This window comes from Sinohyriopsis cumingii, chromosome 5, assembly GCF_028554795.1.
Source record: "Sinohyriopsis cumingii isolate HCF-2022 chromosome 5, ASM2855479v2, whole genome shotgun sequence".
Taxonomy (NCBI): Eukaryota; Metazoa; Mollusca; class Bivalvia; order Unionida; family Unionidae; genus Sinohyriopsis; species Sinohyriopsis cumingii.
In genome coordinates this window covers 102,996,627-103,018,237 of record NC_142965.1, presented here as the reverse complement: position 1 = coordinate 103,018,237, position 21,611 = coordinate 102,996,627, and the positions used below count along the sequence as shown (strand labels likewise).

Genomic DNA, 21,611 nt, shown 5'->3' with positions numbered 1-21,611 from the left:
TAATCACCGTACGAATAGCCTTTCCAGATTTAAGTACCCAGCAAATGTGCGACTAGTCTGATAATACAAATCCGTTTGTTTGTACCCCACTACCGATTTAAATAATGGAAACCTTTAATGTGACAAAAAGAGCAAGGAACTTAGTCAGTTCATTTATTGATTTATAGTTTCTAACTTACTCTGAGTAGAGTGGCCCTAACACCGTTATCTTATGCGGGTCTCATGCTTAACGGAACTTTTCCGTTCAATAGACGGACATGCTCGGATCCATTTCCAGTTTCTGACAAGTCCATTTTCAGCAAAAGGGTGTGTCACGACTACATATGTACTTACATAAGTCGTCTGCTTCCGATATTTACAATGTCGATCAAGCAAAGGAAAATGAAAACTTCGCTTTTCACGTGGATTTAACAAGCGCTTTAATTTCTATGTTCATGTATGCAGAGGGATATAATTCCAAACTCTCAACGTTATGTAATTTACGCAATTATTCAGCATTACCGAACAGGATGAACATACGTCATTATGTTGTCTAATGGAAATAAACTAGCCTATAGTGTACGCAATATGGCGCCGTGTTAGTATGGAAAGTCCGTTAAGCATGAAATGGTGCAGGGGATGCCAGAATTAGTGCCATTCTGGACTTAGTCAGGTTAGAAATTATAAATCATTGATTCACTTGACTTAGTTCTGAAAACTTTTTATCAAATAAACTTTCTAGTTTTTGAAATTTTTAGAGGGGTACAAACAAACGGAGATGTATAGTCACGCTGTTGGGTTCGTTTTTTAATATATCACCATAATATGTCATGAGAAAGATCAGTATTATTTTGTGCCTCCCTCTCTCCAATACTTGTTCGAATATTTGCACGTACTATTTTTTTTTATAACCCTTAAACAGTCACTTGTGTCCCCATTTTATTAGGAAAGAGACTTGTGAAAGAGAGTTAAGCTCCTTAAAATCCACGGGAGTGCACAGCAAATGTGTTTGTAAACAGACCACGTGAATGTACTGGTATTACATCCGGTGTTGTATGATAGTGACAATACGCCAATAATTTGGTAAGAACGTTGTGATTGCGCATTTTATTATAAGTATATAGAGCTTTAGTTTATTCTAAAAGTTAATTAAGTAATCGAATCGAGCCGTAAAATACATTTATATAAGTTAAATCCTGTGTTTAAGTCAGGATGTAATTCACGTTTTTGAGTCCAGGATAAGATATCTATAGAACATTCTTGCTCAAGTGTATGTCAACATGGTCATGTAGGCGCATTTACTCAGAGTCGGTTAAATATTCGTTATTGTTCTAAATTTTAATAGCAGTACATGTATTGTTTCAGGAAAGTCATTTCAGTCCTGATTGTTAAAGGCTTTGTACCTTAAATGCGACTTTTAAAAAATAAAACGCGCGACGAAAATTATTGATCGTTATGCACTTATTACAGCGATTGTCGGGTAATAAACTGAGTCTAGAAAAGAGGATGTCAGGTCTGTCATAACATATAACAGGGTCGTTACACATTTATTTTTCAATAAATACAGATTTTAAAATGAGATCACAACGTGCTACAGTCAACCCAGTTTGTAATGGGTCACACCTTTTGCCATTTTTATGTCCTAAATGTCGACGTACTTGAACACATTGTATTTTTGCCTCGTGTATTGCTTGAGGCATGTAAATAATTACTCTCCAAAAGGAATATGGATGTATAAAGATGCAAATAGTACGAATAATTACCATTTAATGGTATGGGTAATTCTAAAAAAAATGAAACACATTACTGGAATTGTCAGTACAAAATGCTTGCATGACCGTTGTGACTTGTAATTAACATCATTATTTTATCACCCATGACATGTTTTGCAAATTGTTCAGGGTAAATAATAATGTATACTATATCAGAGGGGATCAATTGGTCTTGGCTTCAATTCAATATCAATACATATTTTTGTGTGCCCTGAGTCCAAGGAGGCAAAATATGGACATAGAACACAATTCATTTTACTATATATTCTCTGCATTTGTTTGTCAATAATGACCTTTCCACTATGTGACAGTCAGTACAGATCATATGTTAATCTAAAATACCATCAAGGATAACTTCCTGGTGAAGTCCTTGTCAAAGGTTCACCTGCATTTTGTTGAGAGGCTGGACTGTAAACAGAGCAGTATGTAAACAGAACACAGATTTCACTTCCAGATCATCATCAGGACCTCATTATTCAATGTGCACTGTCGCCAAAATACACACAGACAAACACACCCTGAGCTCATGTTCTCAAGGATAAACAATTACCTTTAAATCCCTACCAAAACTGCATAAATCTAACTATTCTATCACCACCAAAATGAGAGAGGAAAAAATGTTCTAAAAATAGACCAGAACTACATTCGTTATTACAACTATTAATTGTGACCTAATTCCATATGAGCAGCTGGATTAATCTTGATCATTTAAGAGCACTACTGCAAATGTGTGGCAAATGATTTGGAACTGAAGAGCAGTGGTGAATTACGTTCAGTGGCTGAAGAACAGAGCACATTTTCAGATATCTTTTATCTAGCTGGTTCATTCCATTAGATATTTGACATATTTAATTGGCCTTTATAAATTTAAGGACGGAGTCTATACACAGAGTGGCCAATGACCTTAACTTGGAAAGACTGTTCATATGACAGCTACATACCTTGTCTGGAAAGACTATCTACATGACAGTCGTGTACATAATCTGCATAAGACTGTTGACATGGCAGTTGTGTATACAGTCTGCATAAGACTTTTCACATGGCTGTCATGTACACAACCTGCATAAGACTATTCACATTGCAGTCGTGTACACATCCTGCATAAGACTATTCACATGGCAGTCATGTACATAATCTGTATAAGGCAGATCTCATGGCAGTCATGTACATAATCTGCATAAAACTATTCACATGGCAGCCATGCACACAATCTGCATAAAACTATTCACATTGCAGTCGTGTACACATCCTGCATAAGACTATTCACATGGCAGTCATGTACATAATCTGTATAAGGCAGATCTCATGGCAGTCATGTACATAATCTGCATAAGGCTATTCTCATGGCAGTCATGTACATAATCTGTATAAGGCAGATCTCATGGCAGTCATGTACATAATCTGCATAAGGCTATTCTCATGGCAGTCATGTACATAATCTGCGTAAAACTATTCACATGGCAGCCATGCACACAATCTGCATAAAACTATTCACATAAAAGTCATGTACATAATCTTCATAAGACTATTCACATGGTCTTATAGCTGTTTTATAAATAACTTGACTAATCCTGACAGCTGTCACGCATTTAGTATAAGATTTGTTTTCACATTTAAGAATTAAACCTGTCACAAAAGCCTACATGCTTAAAAGTATACTTGGTTTTGCTATGGATTGCCTTTGACATCGCATGTAATCTAGTTTGATGCAAGCTTATCAGGAATAGTTTGGATTTTCCCCTAATATATTCACTGGACACTTTGTGGATAGTTTTAGCTGCAGTTAGCACACAGCAGCTATGTGAATAGTCTTAATAAATGTTAGTACATGGCTGTTAGTTAGACACTTCATTTTAAGCAGTAGTAATTTTTTGTAATCCTGACACCTGGGCCAGGGCCAAATCTGAATGAGGAGTCACATCACAGTGTTACATAGTACATTATATGAATTAAAGGATGCATGGCACTAATTTATGTCCGATAGTAAAACCTATGCAGATAATAAAAATTCAGTGACTTCAAATTTCTAATGCTCATGATCAAACCTATATTGCTCACTGTAGACCTTCTATAATGCAAATTTCTTTTGGAGAAAACCACATGAATCCTGACATTGTTTGACCTACAGTTCAGCACTTGACTCTTTTTAACTACTACAGCTGTTGTTCAGCATCACCCTGGTTCCTAGGCTTGATCATAATCATGGCTGACTTCAGAAACTGACAGCAAAAACATGGTTATATTTATTTTCATTATTTCATTCATTATTGCTGGATTTTTCAGTGAAATTCCTGTGTGTCTGAATCTAGCCAACCACATATTTTCAACCTTGTATCAAAATATTGAGTAAACAGCCCTGTCATTGGTTATGACAATCAAAATTATGTAAAGTTTTGTACTTTCAGCCAGTCAACGTTCAGTTAACACTGGTGACATAAGCATCTGTGTGGAACTGGGATTTCAAGTATAAACCTCCATGTGTCAGTGGAGAATAAACAAGTGTAATCGACACAGTATATGTGTGGCAATGGGTATGAAGAGCTGTTTACCAGTGATGCATAGATGCAGCAGTGGTAGATAAGGGATTGAAGAATTGGGTACTATTTTCATGATTGATTGGCCCTTAGTTAAGTCAATTAAATAACTAAAATTGCATGAAATTGATATTGTCTTTTTTCAGTTACTAATAGGATGAAATCCCACATGGTCCTTTTTACTAAAGCTATACATTTCACTATCAATGAATCATAGTTCTCCAAATCCATATGTAATGTTTTCTGTTCACCTGTTTCATGAGTGGGAGCTGGGATTTGTTTGAAACATTTTCAGGTCCCCATGTAGGTTGGAAAAAAAATAGTATTGTTCAGATTTGTAGGAAACAAAGTATTAATGTAGATTAAGTTTGTTTAAAAAATGGTAAATTAAGGAAAACAAAATGGCCTGAGAATAATCTGCCCAGGAGAAAGCCAATCATGTTTTGAATATTTATAGTATACATAGTGATATATGCTTCAAGACCTGCTGGCCCAGTTGTTGTTGTTTTGATTTGGATTTTTAATGTAGCTTTAACAATATTTCAGTCATATCGCTATGATGTCTGCAATGTGGCAGTTTATAGTGATGTCTAGCACTGGAACATCATGCTGCAGACATGTAGCATGACATCCCACCCAGTCACATTATCCTAACACCAGGCCGACCAGTCCTAACACTAACCTTTTAATGCTAAATACCAAGCGAGGCAGCTGTTAGTACCATTTTTATAAGTCTTTGGTATGACTTGGTCGGGGATTGAACCCACAACCTCCTGCATCTGAGGTTGCTGGCCCAGGGAATAAGTGAAACCAATTTCGTGATTACGAACTGCTTGATACAAAGTAGGGAACAAACTTATTACAATTTTAACAGTCATGAACGGATCATTACAATATAAAATAAAAATGTTTGATGTATTTGTTCTAATTGATGGCTAGCAAAATGCCACAAATGTGGCTTTGTAGAGAAAATGCGAGTACATGTATCTTGTTTTATGGCTTTGTAACACATTGGCTATATTATGCCAAGGAAATGGGAGCTAAGGGCCTATTTCAAGAATACACTGTAGCATCTGACCTGGACAAGCCTGGGTATTAAGTGTCTTTCCCACGGAGACACATAGGCAACCAACCTGGTCTGTCATGGGCAGGTATCAGACCTGCAACCACAGATAGATTGAGGTGGATCACATTCCCAAATTTAATTTTTTATATATAATACTATTAGCATTTAAAACTTGTATGATATGGATGTTGTTGTTGTTGTTGTGGGGTTTAACACCATTTTGCAGCACATGATAGGCTATGCATGGCGGCCAGTATTAATGGTGGAGGAAGAACCCAGGAAAACCCTGGGAAGAACCACCGACCCACGGAGAAGCTACTGGCAAGCTTTCTCACATATCCACATTAGCTGAATCCTAGACTCGAACCCACGTAGACCTGTGAGATGGCAGTGATCCATAACAGAGAGCGCTTTAGACCAGTATGATAGGAAAGAATCTAACTCAATAGTATAGCAGTTTACCAAAAAAGAGTGGTCTATTCTTTGTATTGATAAGAATTTTTAAGCATTGTTACTATATTCAATTTGAAGTTATTTTTTGGAATTAATAAAACGTCCACTGCATGTACCTGATATCAAGAGTAAATTGGTATATACCACAACAGTTGTTGACCTACATGAACCATGCAGAACATTTTGTTTTTAAAATAATAAACATCAATTACTTGAATACGCCAGTCATCACTTTCTCCAAATACAGACCCATGTGATGTCCTGTTTGCATATGGAGGTCATTCAGGGTAAAATGCTATTCTCAGTGGTTTGTTAATTCAGATTTGTAAGAAATATTATTTAAGTATCAAAAATGGTAAAATTTGGTCTAAATTAACATTAGCTTTAATTTTAACACATAAAATCTACACACTACACTAACAGCTGGAGCTGATCGTAGTGTTTGTTGTGGTGGGTGAACTGTCAGTGCATGTATTACAGTGTATCGAAAAACACTAAGTCACCTAGTCTGTTTGTTTGTAAGGCTCTACTAGACATAGACCAAAAGATTGTGGGATGGTCTGCTGTAGCATAAGCATGTTATTACTACTCCTAAAATACTTGAGGATTGCTTTGAAATTTTACACATTCATCCCATTGTCTAGTTAGTCTTAAATGAAAATAGTGCTGCTTGGAAATTTAACATAACAGCCACATTGGCCATCTTCAAAACCTTCATTGTTATCACTACACCTCCTGAATGGATCATGGTGATATAAATTTTCACTAAAAGACTTCTTATGATGTCCAGTTGGTCTTAAATGTAAATGGTGCCAATGTGATGTCCAATATGGCCACCATAACAGCCATCTTGAAAATCTTGTGATTGCTACTCATCCTTAACAGACACTGATATCAGAATGGGGTTTTCACTTTAAGATTTCTTGTCATGTCTAGTTGGACCTAAATGAAAATGGTGCTTATTCACTACCACAATGGCCATCCTGAGAATCTTGTTTTCACTACACCTCTTGACAGGGATTTTCAGTATAACACCTCTTGTGATGTCGACTTAAATGAAAATGGTACCAATGTGAGGTCCAGTATGGCCACCATGACAACCATCTTGAAAATCTTGTGATTGCTACACGTGAATGGACTGTGATATCAGCATGGGGTTTTTACTATAAGACTTTATGATGTCTGGTTAGACCTCAATGAAACTGGTGCTAATTCACTATCACTTTGGCCATCTTGAGAGTCTTTTTTTCAATACACCTCCTAAATGGATGGTGATATCAACATGGGATTTTAACTAAAATATTTCTTGTGATTTGTTGTCCATTATGGCCACTAGGGCAGCCATTTTGAAATTTTGTCATCGCTGGTCCTCCTGAATGGATGGTCATATCAGTATAGGGTTTTCACTAATAGACTTCTTATGGTCTTAAATAAAGGGAGCTGCAGTGGCTTAGTGATTAGCTTGCTTGATTCAATACCGAAAGGGCACAGGTTCAGATGCTACCATCGGGCCAGCATAGATAAGTTACTGTGGTGTGTTCTTGGGCAGCAAATAACCTACTTGTGTTGCTGTGTTATAAAGCATCAAACGAAAGTCTAAACAAAGATGATGTCAATCTGATATCCAATATGGCCAAAATGGCAGCCATTTTAAAAATCTTTTTTATTACATCTCTTCTTGAACACAATGTCAAATTGACGTGGGGTTTTCCCCAGGAGATTTCTTGTGATATCTGGTTGGCCTTAAAATGGGGCTGACATGACACCCAGTATGGTCACCACATCAGCCATCTGGAAAATCTTATTGATACTCCTGAACGTAAAGTTATATTTTGAAAATATTGTTATCTCTACTCCTCTCTGAATGGATAGCTATATCAACAATGGTTTTCAGCAGTAGACTTCATATGATGACAGATGGTCCTAAATACAGATGGTGCCAGTCGTGTATCAAAAATGACTGGCAAGATGACTGTCTTAACACATTTTGTCACTGCTCCACTAAATTGATGATTGTTATGACTTGGAGTTTTCACTAAAATACTTCTAATGATGTCCACTTTGTCCTACATGAAAATATGGTGCCCAGCTGACATTCAAATTATATACCACCGCAGCTGATTGCTGAAGACTATCAGAGATGGTTTCAACACTCTACAGCCAAAAGGAAAAAAAATTGGTTTTGATTTCCTGGAAATTTTTTTTGCCCAGTAGAGCAAAAGTCCCTTTGATGGACTCTTGTCTAGGTCCCCACTTTCTTTTACAGTTGTTTCTCAAGTCGTAGTTTATTGTATACAGTCAAAGAGTTTGAAAAAGCAGATCACATTAAAGGATAAAGCACACAATAACAATATGGTCCCTTTCACTCCAAAAATATGTAATGGTGCAAGCATTGATGATGATTAATCTAACCTTTGATTGGCATGATATAAAGACTAACAAATGCTTCTGAGAGACAAATGCAAACATGCATTTGACAACTATCCATGGATAAGTTCTTATCACAGGAACTATTCCAAGTGGCAAAAAATTGAGGGTGGGAGTTAAATCTTAATGTTTTGCAAACAGAAAAGTCTAGTTTTAAAAAAAGGTTGCTGCATGTTGCACTTGACCATGTCCTGGATAAATGTTATCTGTAAGCCATATTATAATCTTAATTGATTCCAGGGGATGCATGTCGGGAATAGAGGTAGTACTATAATTATATACATTGAGTGCAGGTTATCCTTAATTGCATGGTGAGTGCAGGTTAGCCTGTAATTATACCGTGAGTCCAAATATTATAATTATACAGAGAGCTCAGGCAGTCCTGTAATATACATGGAGTTCAGATAGTCCTGTAATTATTTCAGGGGTGTATGTAGTCCAATAATTACACAGGGAATGTAGGTAGTACTATAATTATACACAGTGCAGGCCATCCTGAATTGTATAGTGAGTATCTTATCCCGTAATTATGCAGTGAGTTCAGGTAGTCTTTTAATATACACAGAGTGCAGGTAGTCCTGTAATCATACATTGAGTTTAGGTAGTCGTGTAATTATACAGAGATATACTATAAATCTAAAGTGTTTGTTTCTAAATCAATTACAGCTCAACTCTTTCTTTCAGAAGTTCTTCATCTCGTTTACAAACACTGTTTCCAGACTTACCCGTAACCATGGCATTATCAATTGCCAAGGCAGGCTGGCTTTACAGACAAAGTAAGTACACATATTCTGCTTCAGAGATAATTATATATACATGTATTTCCTTGGACTGCTCTGGTGGCCTTCTGGTTAGAGCATCAGCCTCAGATGTGGGAGGTCGTGGGTTCAAACACCGGCCTAGTCATACCAAAGTCTGGTGTCAGGATAATTTGACTGGGTGGGGACATCATGCTACGTGTCTGCGGCATGTTGCCTCAGTGCTAGACATCACTGTAAACTGCCACACTGCAGACATCATAGCAATATGACTGAAATTTTTTAAAAGCTGAGTTAAAAATCCAAAACACACACAAATATATATGTGTACATTAAGGAATTATCAACACTACCTGTGCCTTTTAAAGTGCCCACTTTAAATTACATATGTACAGCACACACAAACTTTACTGACCATATTTCACTTGTGATGATGGAGGGTACTGTTGGGTGTGTCATTGAATCCGTGAAATCTCCTTTTTTTAAATGTAGTCACAGCATTCAGAAAATCAAAAATTCTCTTTTTTTCTCAAAATTTTAATTTTAAAATAATGTATGGTAGGAACATTTTATAGTTGGCTGGCAGAATATAGAATTGATCAGGAACTCATAGCCAAAGCTATTTTCTTTTATTCCAAATTAATTTACATGACTGAAAATTGTTGATTTGTTTGAAGAAAGTCTGCCAGATCTCCTTTCTGACAAACTGATGTGCTGTATCAGTATCAAGATCTTGTGATTTAACTTGCAAACTTACAGTTATATTATCAGGTAAAATATTTCAGTCATATCGCTACAAAGTTTGCAGTGTGGCAGTTTATAGTGATGTCTAGCACTGTAGCATCATGCTGCAGACATGTGGCATGATATCCCATCCAGTCACATTGTCCTGACACCAGGACGATCAGTCGTAACAATAACCTCTTAATGCTGAGTGTTTAGCAAGGTTGGTACCATATTTATAAATCTTTGGTAAGACTCAGATGGTGTTCGAACCCATGACCTCCCATATCCATTGCATGCAAGAGAAAACTCTTCCCCAGTTTCATAAATGGAACACTGTTGGATTTCTAGACTGGATGTCTGTTTCAGATACTTATGAGAGAAACATGGAAACAGAAAAACTATTACACACACACACACACACACACACACATGTATGCACACACACCATATGTGGGACTAATGCATAAGTGAATTCTATGATGTTATCTATGCAAAAAGTAATTTATCACTTAATTTGCTCAGTTTGCCCACCCACCAGTCCACCAATTTGAAATTGGTTATTTTCCAGGTTCCATTTTAAGGAGATGGAAGCATAATTGGTTTGTGCTGTATCAGAATGGAGATCTGGCCTTCTTCGAGAGCCAGGACTCGCTGCAATATGAGGAAAGATTCTTCATCAGCAGAGACTGTGTCGCTATAAAGACAGGGGTCAAGGTGAGAAGTTTTATCATGTAAAGAAGATAGAAAGCTTTCTCATTTACTTGTTTCTGATTGATGTTGATTTTTCATGTATCACAAGATTGGAAATATGTTATTTTTTTTTGTTAATTGCACAGGTGTACTTGCCATCAAAAGTTGGTTGCACAAGTAATTGTGATTATTGCACTGATGCATTTTGAAAGAACGTCATGACATCATGTCATACATTGTTCAGTCAGCTGTCCATTCATCCAATAGTCTCTCCCAGAGATGTGAATCATTCTAGATTTTATGGAATATTACAGATTTTTTGTTACAATTCAGTATTATGAGCTATTAAAGTTCTGGAAAATCACAAATTTATACAATACAATTTAAACAGTAAGGGAAATAGTACTTCATGAACATGATAGACTGGTATATAGAATATAGTTCCTGAACCTGGAAGACAGAGTGCACTGAGCAAAAAATCAGTCAGTAACACTAAACAGGTTTAAGATTTCAATAGAATGAAGAGGAACTTAGATGCAGATCATCTTGAGGAACACTAATGTTTCTGCATTTTCTGCCAATGTGTGACCTGATGGATTTGAGGAGCGCCAGTTAATGCTGAATGCCAAAAGCTCCCAATTAAATTATCGGAAGTTATTAAAGTTTTATACAGAGGATCTATTTCTTGTACCCTAGACAAATAAGAATCATCTTTAGCAATTGTGAAATATTTAACCTCTCTGTAAGATTTAAAACTTCAGGATAGGTCATTGAGTAAATTGTTTAGAATACTGCTTTGTCTGTATCCATTGGCAAAGCAGAAAAATCTTCATTTGATCATGTCAGCAAAGAAACAACACTCCACCTTCACTTCAAACCAGTAGCTTCTCATGGGTTGGTGGTTCTTCCCGGGTTCTTCCTCCACCATTAATACTGGCTGCCATGCATAGCCTATCGTGTGCTGAAAAATGGTGTTAAACCCCACAACAACAATCTCTTCAAACCAGTTTCTTGGACCGTGATGAATTATACAGAGTATTTGAACATAGTGGTGTATCATTCATTCAGAGTATTTGAACATTGTGGTGTATCATTCATTAAGAGTATTTGAATATTTTGGTGTATCATTCATTAAGAGTATTTGAATATTGTGGTGTATCATTCATTCGGAGTATTTGAACGTTGTGGTGTATCATTCATTTGGAGTATTTGAACATTGTGGTGTATCATTCATTCGGAGTATTTGAACATTGTGGTGTATCATTCATTCGGAGTATTTGAACATTGTGGTGTATCATTCATTCGGAGTATTTGAACATTGTGGTGTATCATTCATTCGGAGTATTTGAACATTGTGGTGTATCATTCATTCGGAGTATTTGAACATTGTGGTGTATCATTCATTCGGAGTATTTGAACATTGTGGTGTATCATTCATTCGGAGTATTTGAACATTGTGGTGTATCATTCATTCGGAGTATTTGAACATTGTGGTGTATCATTCATTCGGAGTATTTGAACATTGTGGTGTATCATTCATTCGGAGTATTTGAACATTGTGGTGTATCATTCATAATTCTAATGGACTTCTATTAAAGTTATAAAACTATCTCATTCCTCAAATGTTTCTTGTGATGAGAACAGTATTTCTTTGTAAAATAACTGAATTTATTTATGTGACAGGATGTGATGTTCAGAAGGAATGTATATTGTTCAGCTAATTCTTCATTCAGTACATGTATTGTAAAGAAACATAATAGCTTTCTAAACTGTATGCACTCTTATACACAGTGCTATCATAAATTACATTCTATCCTCCCAACATCTCTCTCTCAACTTATAGAAAGAGACTTTTTTCACATTAAAAAAACCCTCAGTAAAACCTAAGACTTCTTAAAACCAAACATTTCATTGGGTCCCATGTTTTTTAAGTTTTGAGGTGTTTCAGTGTACATGCTTTATTGAAGTGACAGATGTCATTAGATTGTATTTACTTAGTTCATTGCAATGGTATGTTTTATTTAAGTAATGCTTCATACAGTGGTCCCCCTCATATACGGCCATCCCTTCTGCACCAGGAAAGTGGCCTTATAAGACAGGTGGCCTTTCCAGAGGGAGACTGTATTTGTGAGATGTGTATGTATATGTGTATATAGTAGAAAAGCTACATATAACTTAAAGCAGTTAATATCTTTTAAAAAGAGCATTGATTATTAAAATATTCTTGTCTTAAAAACAGATTTCTTTCAAGGTAACATAAATTAATAGTTCATATTCGTAGGCATGAAATGTGAGTGGGGTATTGTTGACATGCGCATTACAAAACGATTCAAAATCGTTATTTGAGTCTTGGTACATATGCTGTTTCGTATTTAAAATAATTCTCTTTCCATTTACTCCATTTTCCCACTGCTACAGAATGTTCTTCTTATTTTTCATGCTCTCGTTTATTTGAGTCTTCCCAACATAAATTTTTCAGTGTGTGAACTCGCCCCATTGTCGTCAAGTCGAATAACTTTTATTTTTCTTCTAAAGTATTATTTCTTCGTTTATATGATGACATATTAAAGTTTTGTAATGATTTATTCCTATGTGGCTAATCGTACAATACTGCAATTTAATTTTGCAGACGAAACATTTGTAAAGAAAATGCCTTATTATGCAGGAAGTGATACATAAACTATTACATGATCTTTGCTTGGTACCCCGTTTTGTTTAATGTTAATTGTTTCTCTGTGTGTGTGTGTGTGTTAATCCACAAAATTTATTTTTAGCCTATCTGACCATGCTATGATCTTGACAATTACGTGGGTCAAAATTGGCTATTAAAAAAAAATGCTGTGTGAAGTCCAAATCTCTATCAAAACATTGCTGACCCTATTTCCTGCAAATGTCTGCATTCATTATATAATAATAACCTCAGTGGTACATATTCATTAGCCAACACTTCTTTCAGTAACAAAAACCTGATATCTGGAAACAGACATTGGGAAAGATAATTGGATTTCTTACCTCACCATAATTAAATATTAGTTCTGGACAAATTAATAATAAAATGTGGACGCTTGTGAGGGGTACATTTTACTTTTGTGCACCAATATGGTGGCCGCTGGTCATGTTAGCAGGGTGGCCTTTCTTGAGGGGTACATTTAAACAGAAACTCGTCAGTGTCAAGGGATTCTAGCCATAAAGAGTGGGTAGCTGCTGGTCAATGGAGGCATTCATGAGGGAGACCACTGTATTTTGTCTCATTAGATGCTATTGACCTAAAACATCACAGCTGTAGACTTAACTGAAGTGATGACCTACTGTATCTAATTGGAATCAGTCAGTTGTGGTAAATTGCATCTGTATATTTTACTTTTAAGTGACAGCCTTCTGTATTTGGTTGGAATCTATTTGTGTAGTATAGTGTAACTGTATATTTTATTGGAATGACAGATTACTGTATCTGATTGGAACCTGTTTATGTAGTATAGTGTAACTATATTTCATTGAAGTGACAGATTACTGTATCTGATTGGAATCTGTTTATGTACTATAGTGTAACTGTATATTTTATTGGAATGACAGATTACTGTATCTGATTGGAATCTGTTTATGTAGTATAGTGTAATTGTATATTTTATTGGAATGACAGATTACTGTATCTGATTGGAACCTGTTTATGTAGTATAGTGTAACTATATATTTCATTGAAGTGATAGATTACTGTATCTGATTGGAATCTGTTTATGTAGTATAGTGTAACTGTATATTTTATTGGAGTGACAGATTACTGTATCTGATTGGAATCTGTTTATATAGTATAGTGTAACTGTATATTTCATTGAAGTGACAGATTACTGTATCTGATTGGAATCTGTTTATGTAGTATAGTGTAACTGTATATTTCATTGAAGTGACAGATTACTGTATCTGATTGGAATCTGTTTAAGTAGTATAGTGTAATTGTATATTTTATTGGAATGACAGATTACTCTATCTGATTGGAATCTGTTTATATAGTATAGTGTAACTATATTTCATTGAAGTGACAGATTACTGTATCTGATTGGAACCTATTTATGTAGTATAGTGTAACTGTATATTTCATTGAAGTGATAGATTACTGTATCTGATTGGAATCTGTTTATGTAGTATAGTGTAACTGTATATATTATTGGAGTGACAGATTACTGTATCTGATTGGAATCTGTTTATATAGTATAGTGTAACTGTATATTTCATTGAAGTGACAGATTACTGTATCTGATTGGAATCTGTTTATGTAGTATAGTGTAACTGTATATTTTATTGAAGTGACAGATTACTGTATCTGATTGGAATCTGTTTATATAGTATAGTGTAACTATATTTCATTGAAGTGACAGATTACTGTATCTGATTGGAACCTGTTATGTAGTATAATGTAACTGTATATTTTATTGGAATGACAGATTACTGTATCTGATCGGAATCTGTTTATGTAGTATAGTAAAACTATTTTATTGAAGTGACTGGTTACTGTATCTAATTGGAATCTATCTGTATAGTTAGTGTAACTGTATATTTTATTGAACTGACAGCCTACTGTATTTTAGATCCTATTTACCCTGTACATTGCAACAAAGTCTTTACTGAATTGACTCTTTACTGTAAATCATTGGCTTTTACATACCCTGTACATTGCAACAAAGTCTTTACTGAATTGACTGTTTACTGTATATCATTGGCTTTTACTTACCCTGTACATTGCAACTAAAGACTTTATTGAAGTGGCTATTTATTGTATGGATTCCTTAGATCCGGTTTATGCAGGCTTTATTAATTTTCAAGAAGTACTCGATATTTTCACCGATGATCAATTTATTTCCTTTAAATCATTTATTTTTAGTAAACAAAAATAATTTTTTTCCTCATCAATTGATTGCATTCTGGCATTTGTTTTTGCAGTGTAACTTCAATCCACCTGAAAATGGCAGTAAAGAATCTCTCTTGATGATCGAACTGCGTGACAACATTGAGCTGAGACTTTGTGCCGAGACACCTGATGATATGAGGTAATTTTTATGGTCAAACAAATGCATGGAGAAAATCGTAATTTTTTCAGGTATTTATATGACTATTGGTTAGTGGTTAAGGAGAACTATGGAATTACTGTTTTGAAATGCAAAGAGCTGAAGTTTACCAATAACATGATACATCTCTCCCGTGCACAATGGTTTTAAAAAATTGGCAGTTTAAACAAGGACATGAATTGCTGAGGAACCTTTGAAAATTTAAGAAGGGGTGCTGTCCCAGCTCTACATTGTCGATGAGAAATGAGGGGTGAGGAGGCTGTTAATTGTTTAATACTCATTTTATATTTGCATTCTGAATATTTGTCTATAAAATGATGTTTATTCTGAAGTTGTTCACTTCTCTGTATAAATTACCTTTTTCTTCAAGATAACCAGCCATGGAAAGATTTTTATAAATATTGCTCAAAGAGGTTTTGAGACACATCATGTGTACCTTTGAATAAATTTTGTATTATGTCACTGCTTTTTACATGTGAATGAGAATGTATTCAGATGTTATTGTTGATTCACAAGAAAACAAGATTTCCTTTTTTCAAAATTAGGGACATTTATTTCATAAAATGACAAGCATTAACATCAAAACTTGACTTTTTAAAAATATTGCTCTGTTAATAAACATATTGATGCCATGATTTCATTGCAAGTAATAGTAAAATTTCTGCTCATCCTTCAGCAAATCTCTGGGTACCAATTCAGGAATTATTACAAAAACTTTAGACGTTGCTTCTTCATAATGAACCATATCTGTGAAACAAAGCTTTCCATGCACAATGTACTCCATTCACTTTACATCTCTTGAATTCATTGATCACATTTGCAAATTAGGTGGATAAACCACTAATCAATGTTAGATACTTTAATTATGTTACCTACATGAGTTTATTTATAACAGCATTCAACTGGTCCATTGAAATAAGTTGACCTTACACACTATTGTGACCTCGAACTCTTATGTGAGTAAGATTTGCATGCCTTTTAATATTTCACTTTATTTACTTGATTTGATACAAAAGATGTAATAAACATGATAATGCAAAGCAGGTCGTCTTTAAATTGATTGTAACAATACAACAGAATGCCAGATGGCACTGAATTAGGTTCTCAGAAATGCTTGTGGACATAGCTGTGTATATTGACACTTTTCACATTTGAATACAAGATGGTATGTAGCATTTACGACTAAACTGAAACTGAATAAAAAGATGGAACTAAAACATGAATTTAACAAAATTTATTTAATTGGTATTTATTTCGTAAAGTGCTATCTTCATTAGTGTTGCTGATATTTTCATGGATTGAAGTATCATCAAATATTATTTACAATTTTATGATAATTTGTTTGTATGGAAACTTAAAAAATACATGACTTTGTACTAAAAGTTGGCAATTTGATGAGTCAGATTTTCAGGCACTATCTGCTATTTCCTGCTGTTTTTAATGATAATATAAGTAACATAACAGTTTTGTTTGCTAGTTTTGATCATGATTTTCTACATCTTCGTTTACAGTAAATATGGGCCAACTTTGGAGTATTTTGTAGGAGCAAAAAACCGGATACACACCTAACGCCAAATTATATACAAGTTCACAAGTTATCTCTGGGCAAGTTGCCAAGGGAAAGATGAATAGTTATTACAAAACGGAATTGTAAATTTATTGCTTTTATGAAACAAAAATAATGTTTCATGTGATTAGGTATCAGATCGCTTTATTTATCACATACATGCACTTTTTGCAAAACCACGTAAAGCAGCTGACTTTGAAAAACAATACTCACAGAAACAACTGCATACTATTTTATTTGGTACATGTGCTGAAGTTTTCAAATATTTTATGATATTAAAATGGTTAACCACATGTACTCACTCGTGACTTGACTATTAAGTCAACACACACAATTATAAAAACACACATACATGTGCCTTTCCACGGCTACAAAAAGCTAATATCTCTTTGTCCCTTCTCTAAGTCAGGGTGTACTTTATCAAATTTGTCTGTAAAGGGTTTCTTCTTGTTAGTGAGTCAGAGTTATTCTTTGGGGGGGGGGGGGGAAAGCAAGTCAGAAAGGATGGATATATAGACAGACTGCTAGCTAAGCAAAAATAATTATACAACCACTGTAAAATAAATTTATATTATTCAGTTGAATATGTCACATATACATTGACAACATACATTTGTTTTTCTTTATATAATAAAATCCATAGAATCCATAATTCCTTGAAATTTTGAATCCATTTATATGATAAATCCATGTATGCTATTATAGGTCACATACCAGTATATAATAATACTTGTATATATTGGGACACAATAAAATAATTTTTAAAAATTCCTGTCCCAGAACTTGATGTGAAACTTTTTTTTTGCCAAGGTCATATGTCTCAAGACTTGAGAAACTAAATAAATTAGTGTTGAATTTGAGTCAGCCTCCACCCCTTCAATAAAATAAATAAACAGAACACATTTTTGATAATGAAAGAAACTAAACTTGCATTATTATCATTAATTCCTCTTTTTTTTTCATCATAAGCATTAAAGGAAAAAAATATATATATAACTCTGTGTAAGTAACATTGGCATCCATTCTTTGTCCAATAACACACAACACATTGTTCATTGACATGAACGTAGAGAAACAACTTGTGTTTGGTTGTACTTAAAGATTTAGGTATGTTATCCAACTGAAAACTGAATCCAACAAAATCACAAACAAGAGAGGGAAATATCAATCAGTTGTTTGAAGGCATTTGTCATTAACGCAAATAACCAGGATTGTATTATATCCAGGTTAACTATTTGACCGTATCTCGCAAATAAAACTCACCATTAGAAAAGAAGTTCTCTGAGTGCAAAGAAAATGTTTTTGTTAGAATGGGTTTCAAAAGTATTATTTAAGAAAGTCATTGCTCTGTATACTATTTATCCACAAACATCAATGCCCATTTGTATTAATTATGACCACATATGCCAAGCAAATAAAAGCCTGGGTGGTGAATAAACACAACCGAGAATGAGCAATAAATGCATTGTTTGAACTTACCGACAGGATATGAAATACAAAGCTTATTTTATTACAAAGTATGCCAACCTCAGAAGCCAACTTTTGATTCTTTAAAGCGTGCAGGTTTTTTTATTATATTTTTTTATGCAGAGTTGGCTGACATAGGGAAGCCAACTTTGGTTCATTTATACTTGTATTCAAGGGAATTATGAAAATAAAATGAAACAATAGAAAAAAAATGAAAGTGACACAAGATAGTGCTTTGTGCACAGACGACAATGATGCAGTGTCACCCAGAAGATTTAGAGCAAATACAATGATTCAATGAATTCTTGAAGGCCAGAAAAGATGATTTCACTGACAATATGATCATTAACTTGGATGAAGTTCCATTGTACTTTTGATCTCATTCCTGGATGGAATGTCAATAAGATCGGGATTGAAAGTGTGAGAATTAGCATGACTGGTGCAAAGTTTAAAAAAATCTGGCTTGCAGTTTATGCTTCAGGAGATTTGTTGCCTCCAATGATACTTATTTATGAGAAAGCTAAACAATATTATGCATCGAAAGGATGGATCTTGTATGAGTAGGAGAAGGGTTGATTTGATGATGCTGCAGTGTGTATATTGAAGAGTTTTATCTCAAGTACACAGTTTTAATTTTTATTTTAAAAATAAAATTTAAGTTGGAATGCACTTTCCAATACATAATTTTCTATTGATTTAAAAGTTGTCCCACAACATTTGACTAAAAAAAAAACTCAATATGTCCCAGAATATATAGTGCACAAAAAATTTTACTTCAAAAACTAATTTAATGTTGTCTAGAAAGATCGAATTCACAATATCCCATATGTCAGTTCTACATGTCATACAAATAATCAATGAAAATAAAGTGCACACTTGTGTGATTTACATTTTCCTGTAAATGTCACTGTTTAAAAGCGTCTGGTTCAAAGTCCAAGAATTATCCTTATCTAAGTCACCAAATAAAGTCCTGACTGATGCCAACTCTGGTCATCATAAACATCATTTGACTCAATTTCCTTTTCTTTACTGTCATCTGTGGTACTCACAGGAAGACCAAGCTTGGGCTCTGTAAGCAGCACTTAAAATAAAGACTGAAATCTGTTAAAGAATATGTCACAACAGAAAATGTGTTCAAACAAGCACTCACTTTCATCAAATATGGAATCGACACTAATCAAACATCAGATTCACAGCTAGATTAAAGGGTTGTCAGCTGGGGAAATGAAGTTGGGCAGTCTTTACAAGCTTAGGTTTTAAGATCAGATGCACATAGGAAATTGTTTGACTCTGCTTGGCATTAAACAATTATCAAATTTGCAGCTGGATCAAAGAATTGTTAACTGTGAAAATAAAATAGGTGCTGCCTTTACAAGTATAACGGCCCAACTATATCAGTTGGGAATTAGATCTAGCTTCTGGATGATGCTAATACAACCAAATCAAAACTTTTATTTGCAACAAATACAGATGTTGTTTGGACATGTATGAAAATCAAAGTGATATAAATATTAGTAATCACCCTTGGTAAATAACATTGATGGACACTTCACAGTGAATAATACTTAATGTAATATTTTCATATTATTAAAATCCAAATGTAGGTACAATATTTGTGTAATGAGTACAATTATGAAAATGATGAATACAGTGCATACAATATGTGCATTTCTGGATGGGAATGGTGGCATGCAAATAAATATTTGAAGTTCAATATTTTTTATGTTCTGCAAACATCTAGTGTTTACAATATTATCCCGTGATTTATGATTTTTTTTAAATATGACCCCTATTCTGCATGAATCATAATACAAGTAAAAAAATCAATTGCTTATAAGCAAGTATTATGGTCTGCATGAATCATAATACAATTAAAAAAATCAATTGCTTATAAGCAAGTATTATGGTCTGCATGAATCATAATACAAGTAAATAAAATCAATTGCTTATAAGCAAGTATTATGGTCTGCATGAATCATAATACAAGTAAAAAAATCAATTGCTTATAAGCAAGTATTATGGTCTGCATGAATCATAATACAAGTAAAAAAATAAATTGCTTATAAGCAAGTATTATGGTCTGCATGAATCATAATACAAGTTTAACAAAATTGCTTATAAGCAAGTATTAGGGTCTGCATGAATCATAATACAAGTTGTAAAACAATTGCTTATAAACAAGTATTATGGTCTGCATGAATCATTATACAAGTTGTAAAAAAATTGCTTATAAACAAGTATTATGATCTGCATGAATCATAATACAAGTTTTAAAAAATTGCTTATAAGCAGGTATTATGGTATTGTAAATGGTATTGAACAAATTTAACATGTCATTGATTCAAAGGATTAGAACCATGACTTGTAAATTTCTGTTTCTTTCAGAGCTTGGCAAATAGCCATTGAAGAAGCTCGTGTTCTGAGACCACACACATCCCCACCGCCAGCTTACCATGGAGGAGATTTCTCAGGACGAACAGTGTATACCCATCCAGGACAAATATTCTATGGACCACATGCACCACCCTATGGTAAAGATAAAGTATCAATTATACAGGCTACTGTGAAGACTCAACCCGAGACCCGCATGCACTTCATGTCCACTGCGTTAAACTAGGCATACTGCTTAAGAAAAAAATTAATAATTGTGCATGACATGCATTGCACTTTACTTCCTATTTTAACCTCTTAATGTCAACAATGCATGTGTTTATATGAGTTCAAGAGCTGTTTATTGAATAAATCCTAAAATAATAATAGAGATATCAGTTCATTCATTTATTGCAAAGCATTACATAATTCTATATGAAATACATGTAACATAAAATACCATTATAAGGCCATGTAATATAACAAGTGATGGGTCATTATTTGCAGATATTATAAATATTACTATTTTTCTATTTGATTTCAATCTTAATGTGTTGACAAGTAAAGATTTAATATTTAAACAAGGAAAATTATATTTATTTTAATTTTTTTCTATCAGATCAAATAAGCTGTTACAATATCTATAATCAATGTGTAACAATTTGCAGTTATTTTTAAAATGTAGTTTTTTTCCTACCTGACGATTTTGGTATAGTCGGATTTTGTAGCAATAATTTTAGCA

At 34.2% G+C, this 21,611-nt stretch overlaps 1 protein-coding gene across 1 annotated transcript in view; it reads left to right on the top strand.

The window, feature by feature from the left end:
- The first annotated feature begins 965 nt into the window (after nucleotides 1–965).
- LOC149799906 (pleckstrin homology domain-containing family B member 2-like) overlaps nucleotides 966–21,611 on the top strand; it is a 30,694-nt gene continuing 10,048 nt past the window's right edge. The window contains exons 1-5 of the mRNA XM_089959359.1: nucleotides 966–1,062; nucleotides 8,916–9,007; nucleotides 10,284–10,429; nucleotides 15,341–15,447; nucleotides 20,885–21,030. Of these exons, the coding sequence (XP_089815485.1) occupies nucleotides 8,965–9,007; nucleotides 10,284–10,429; nucleotides 15,341–15,447; nucleotides 20,885–21,030 (442 nt within the window). The 5' untranslated portion in view covers nucleotides 966–1,062; nucleotides 8,916–8,964. The remainder of the gene's footprint in view (nucleotides 1,063–8,915; nucleotides 9,008–10,283; nucleotides 10,430–15,340; nucleotides 15,448–20,884; nucleotides 21,031–21,611) is intronic.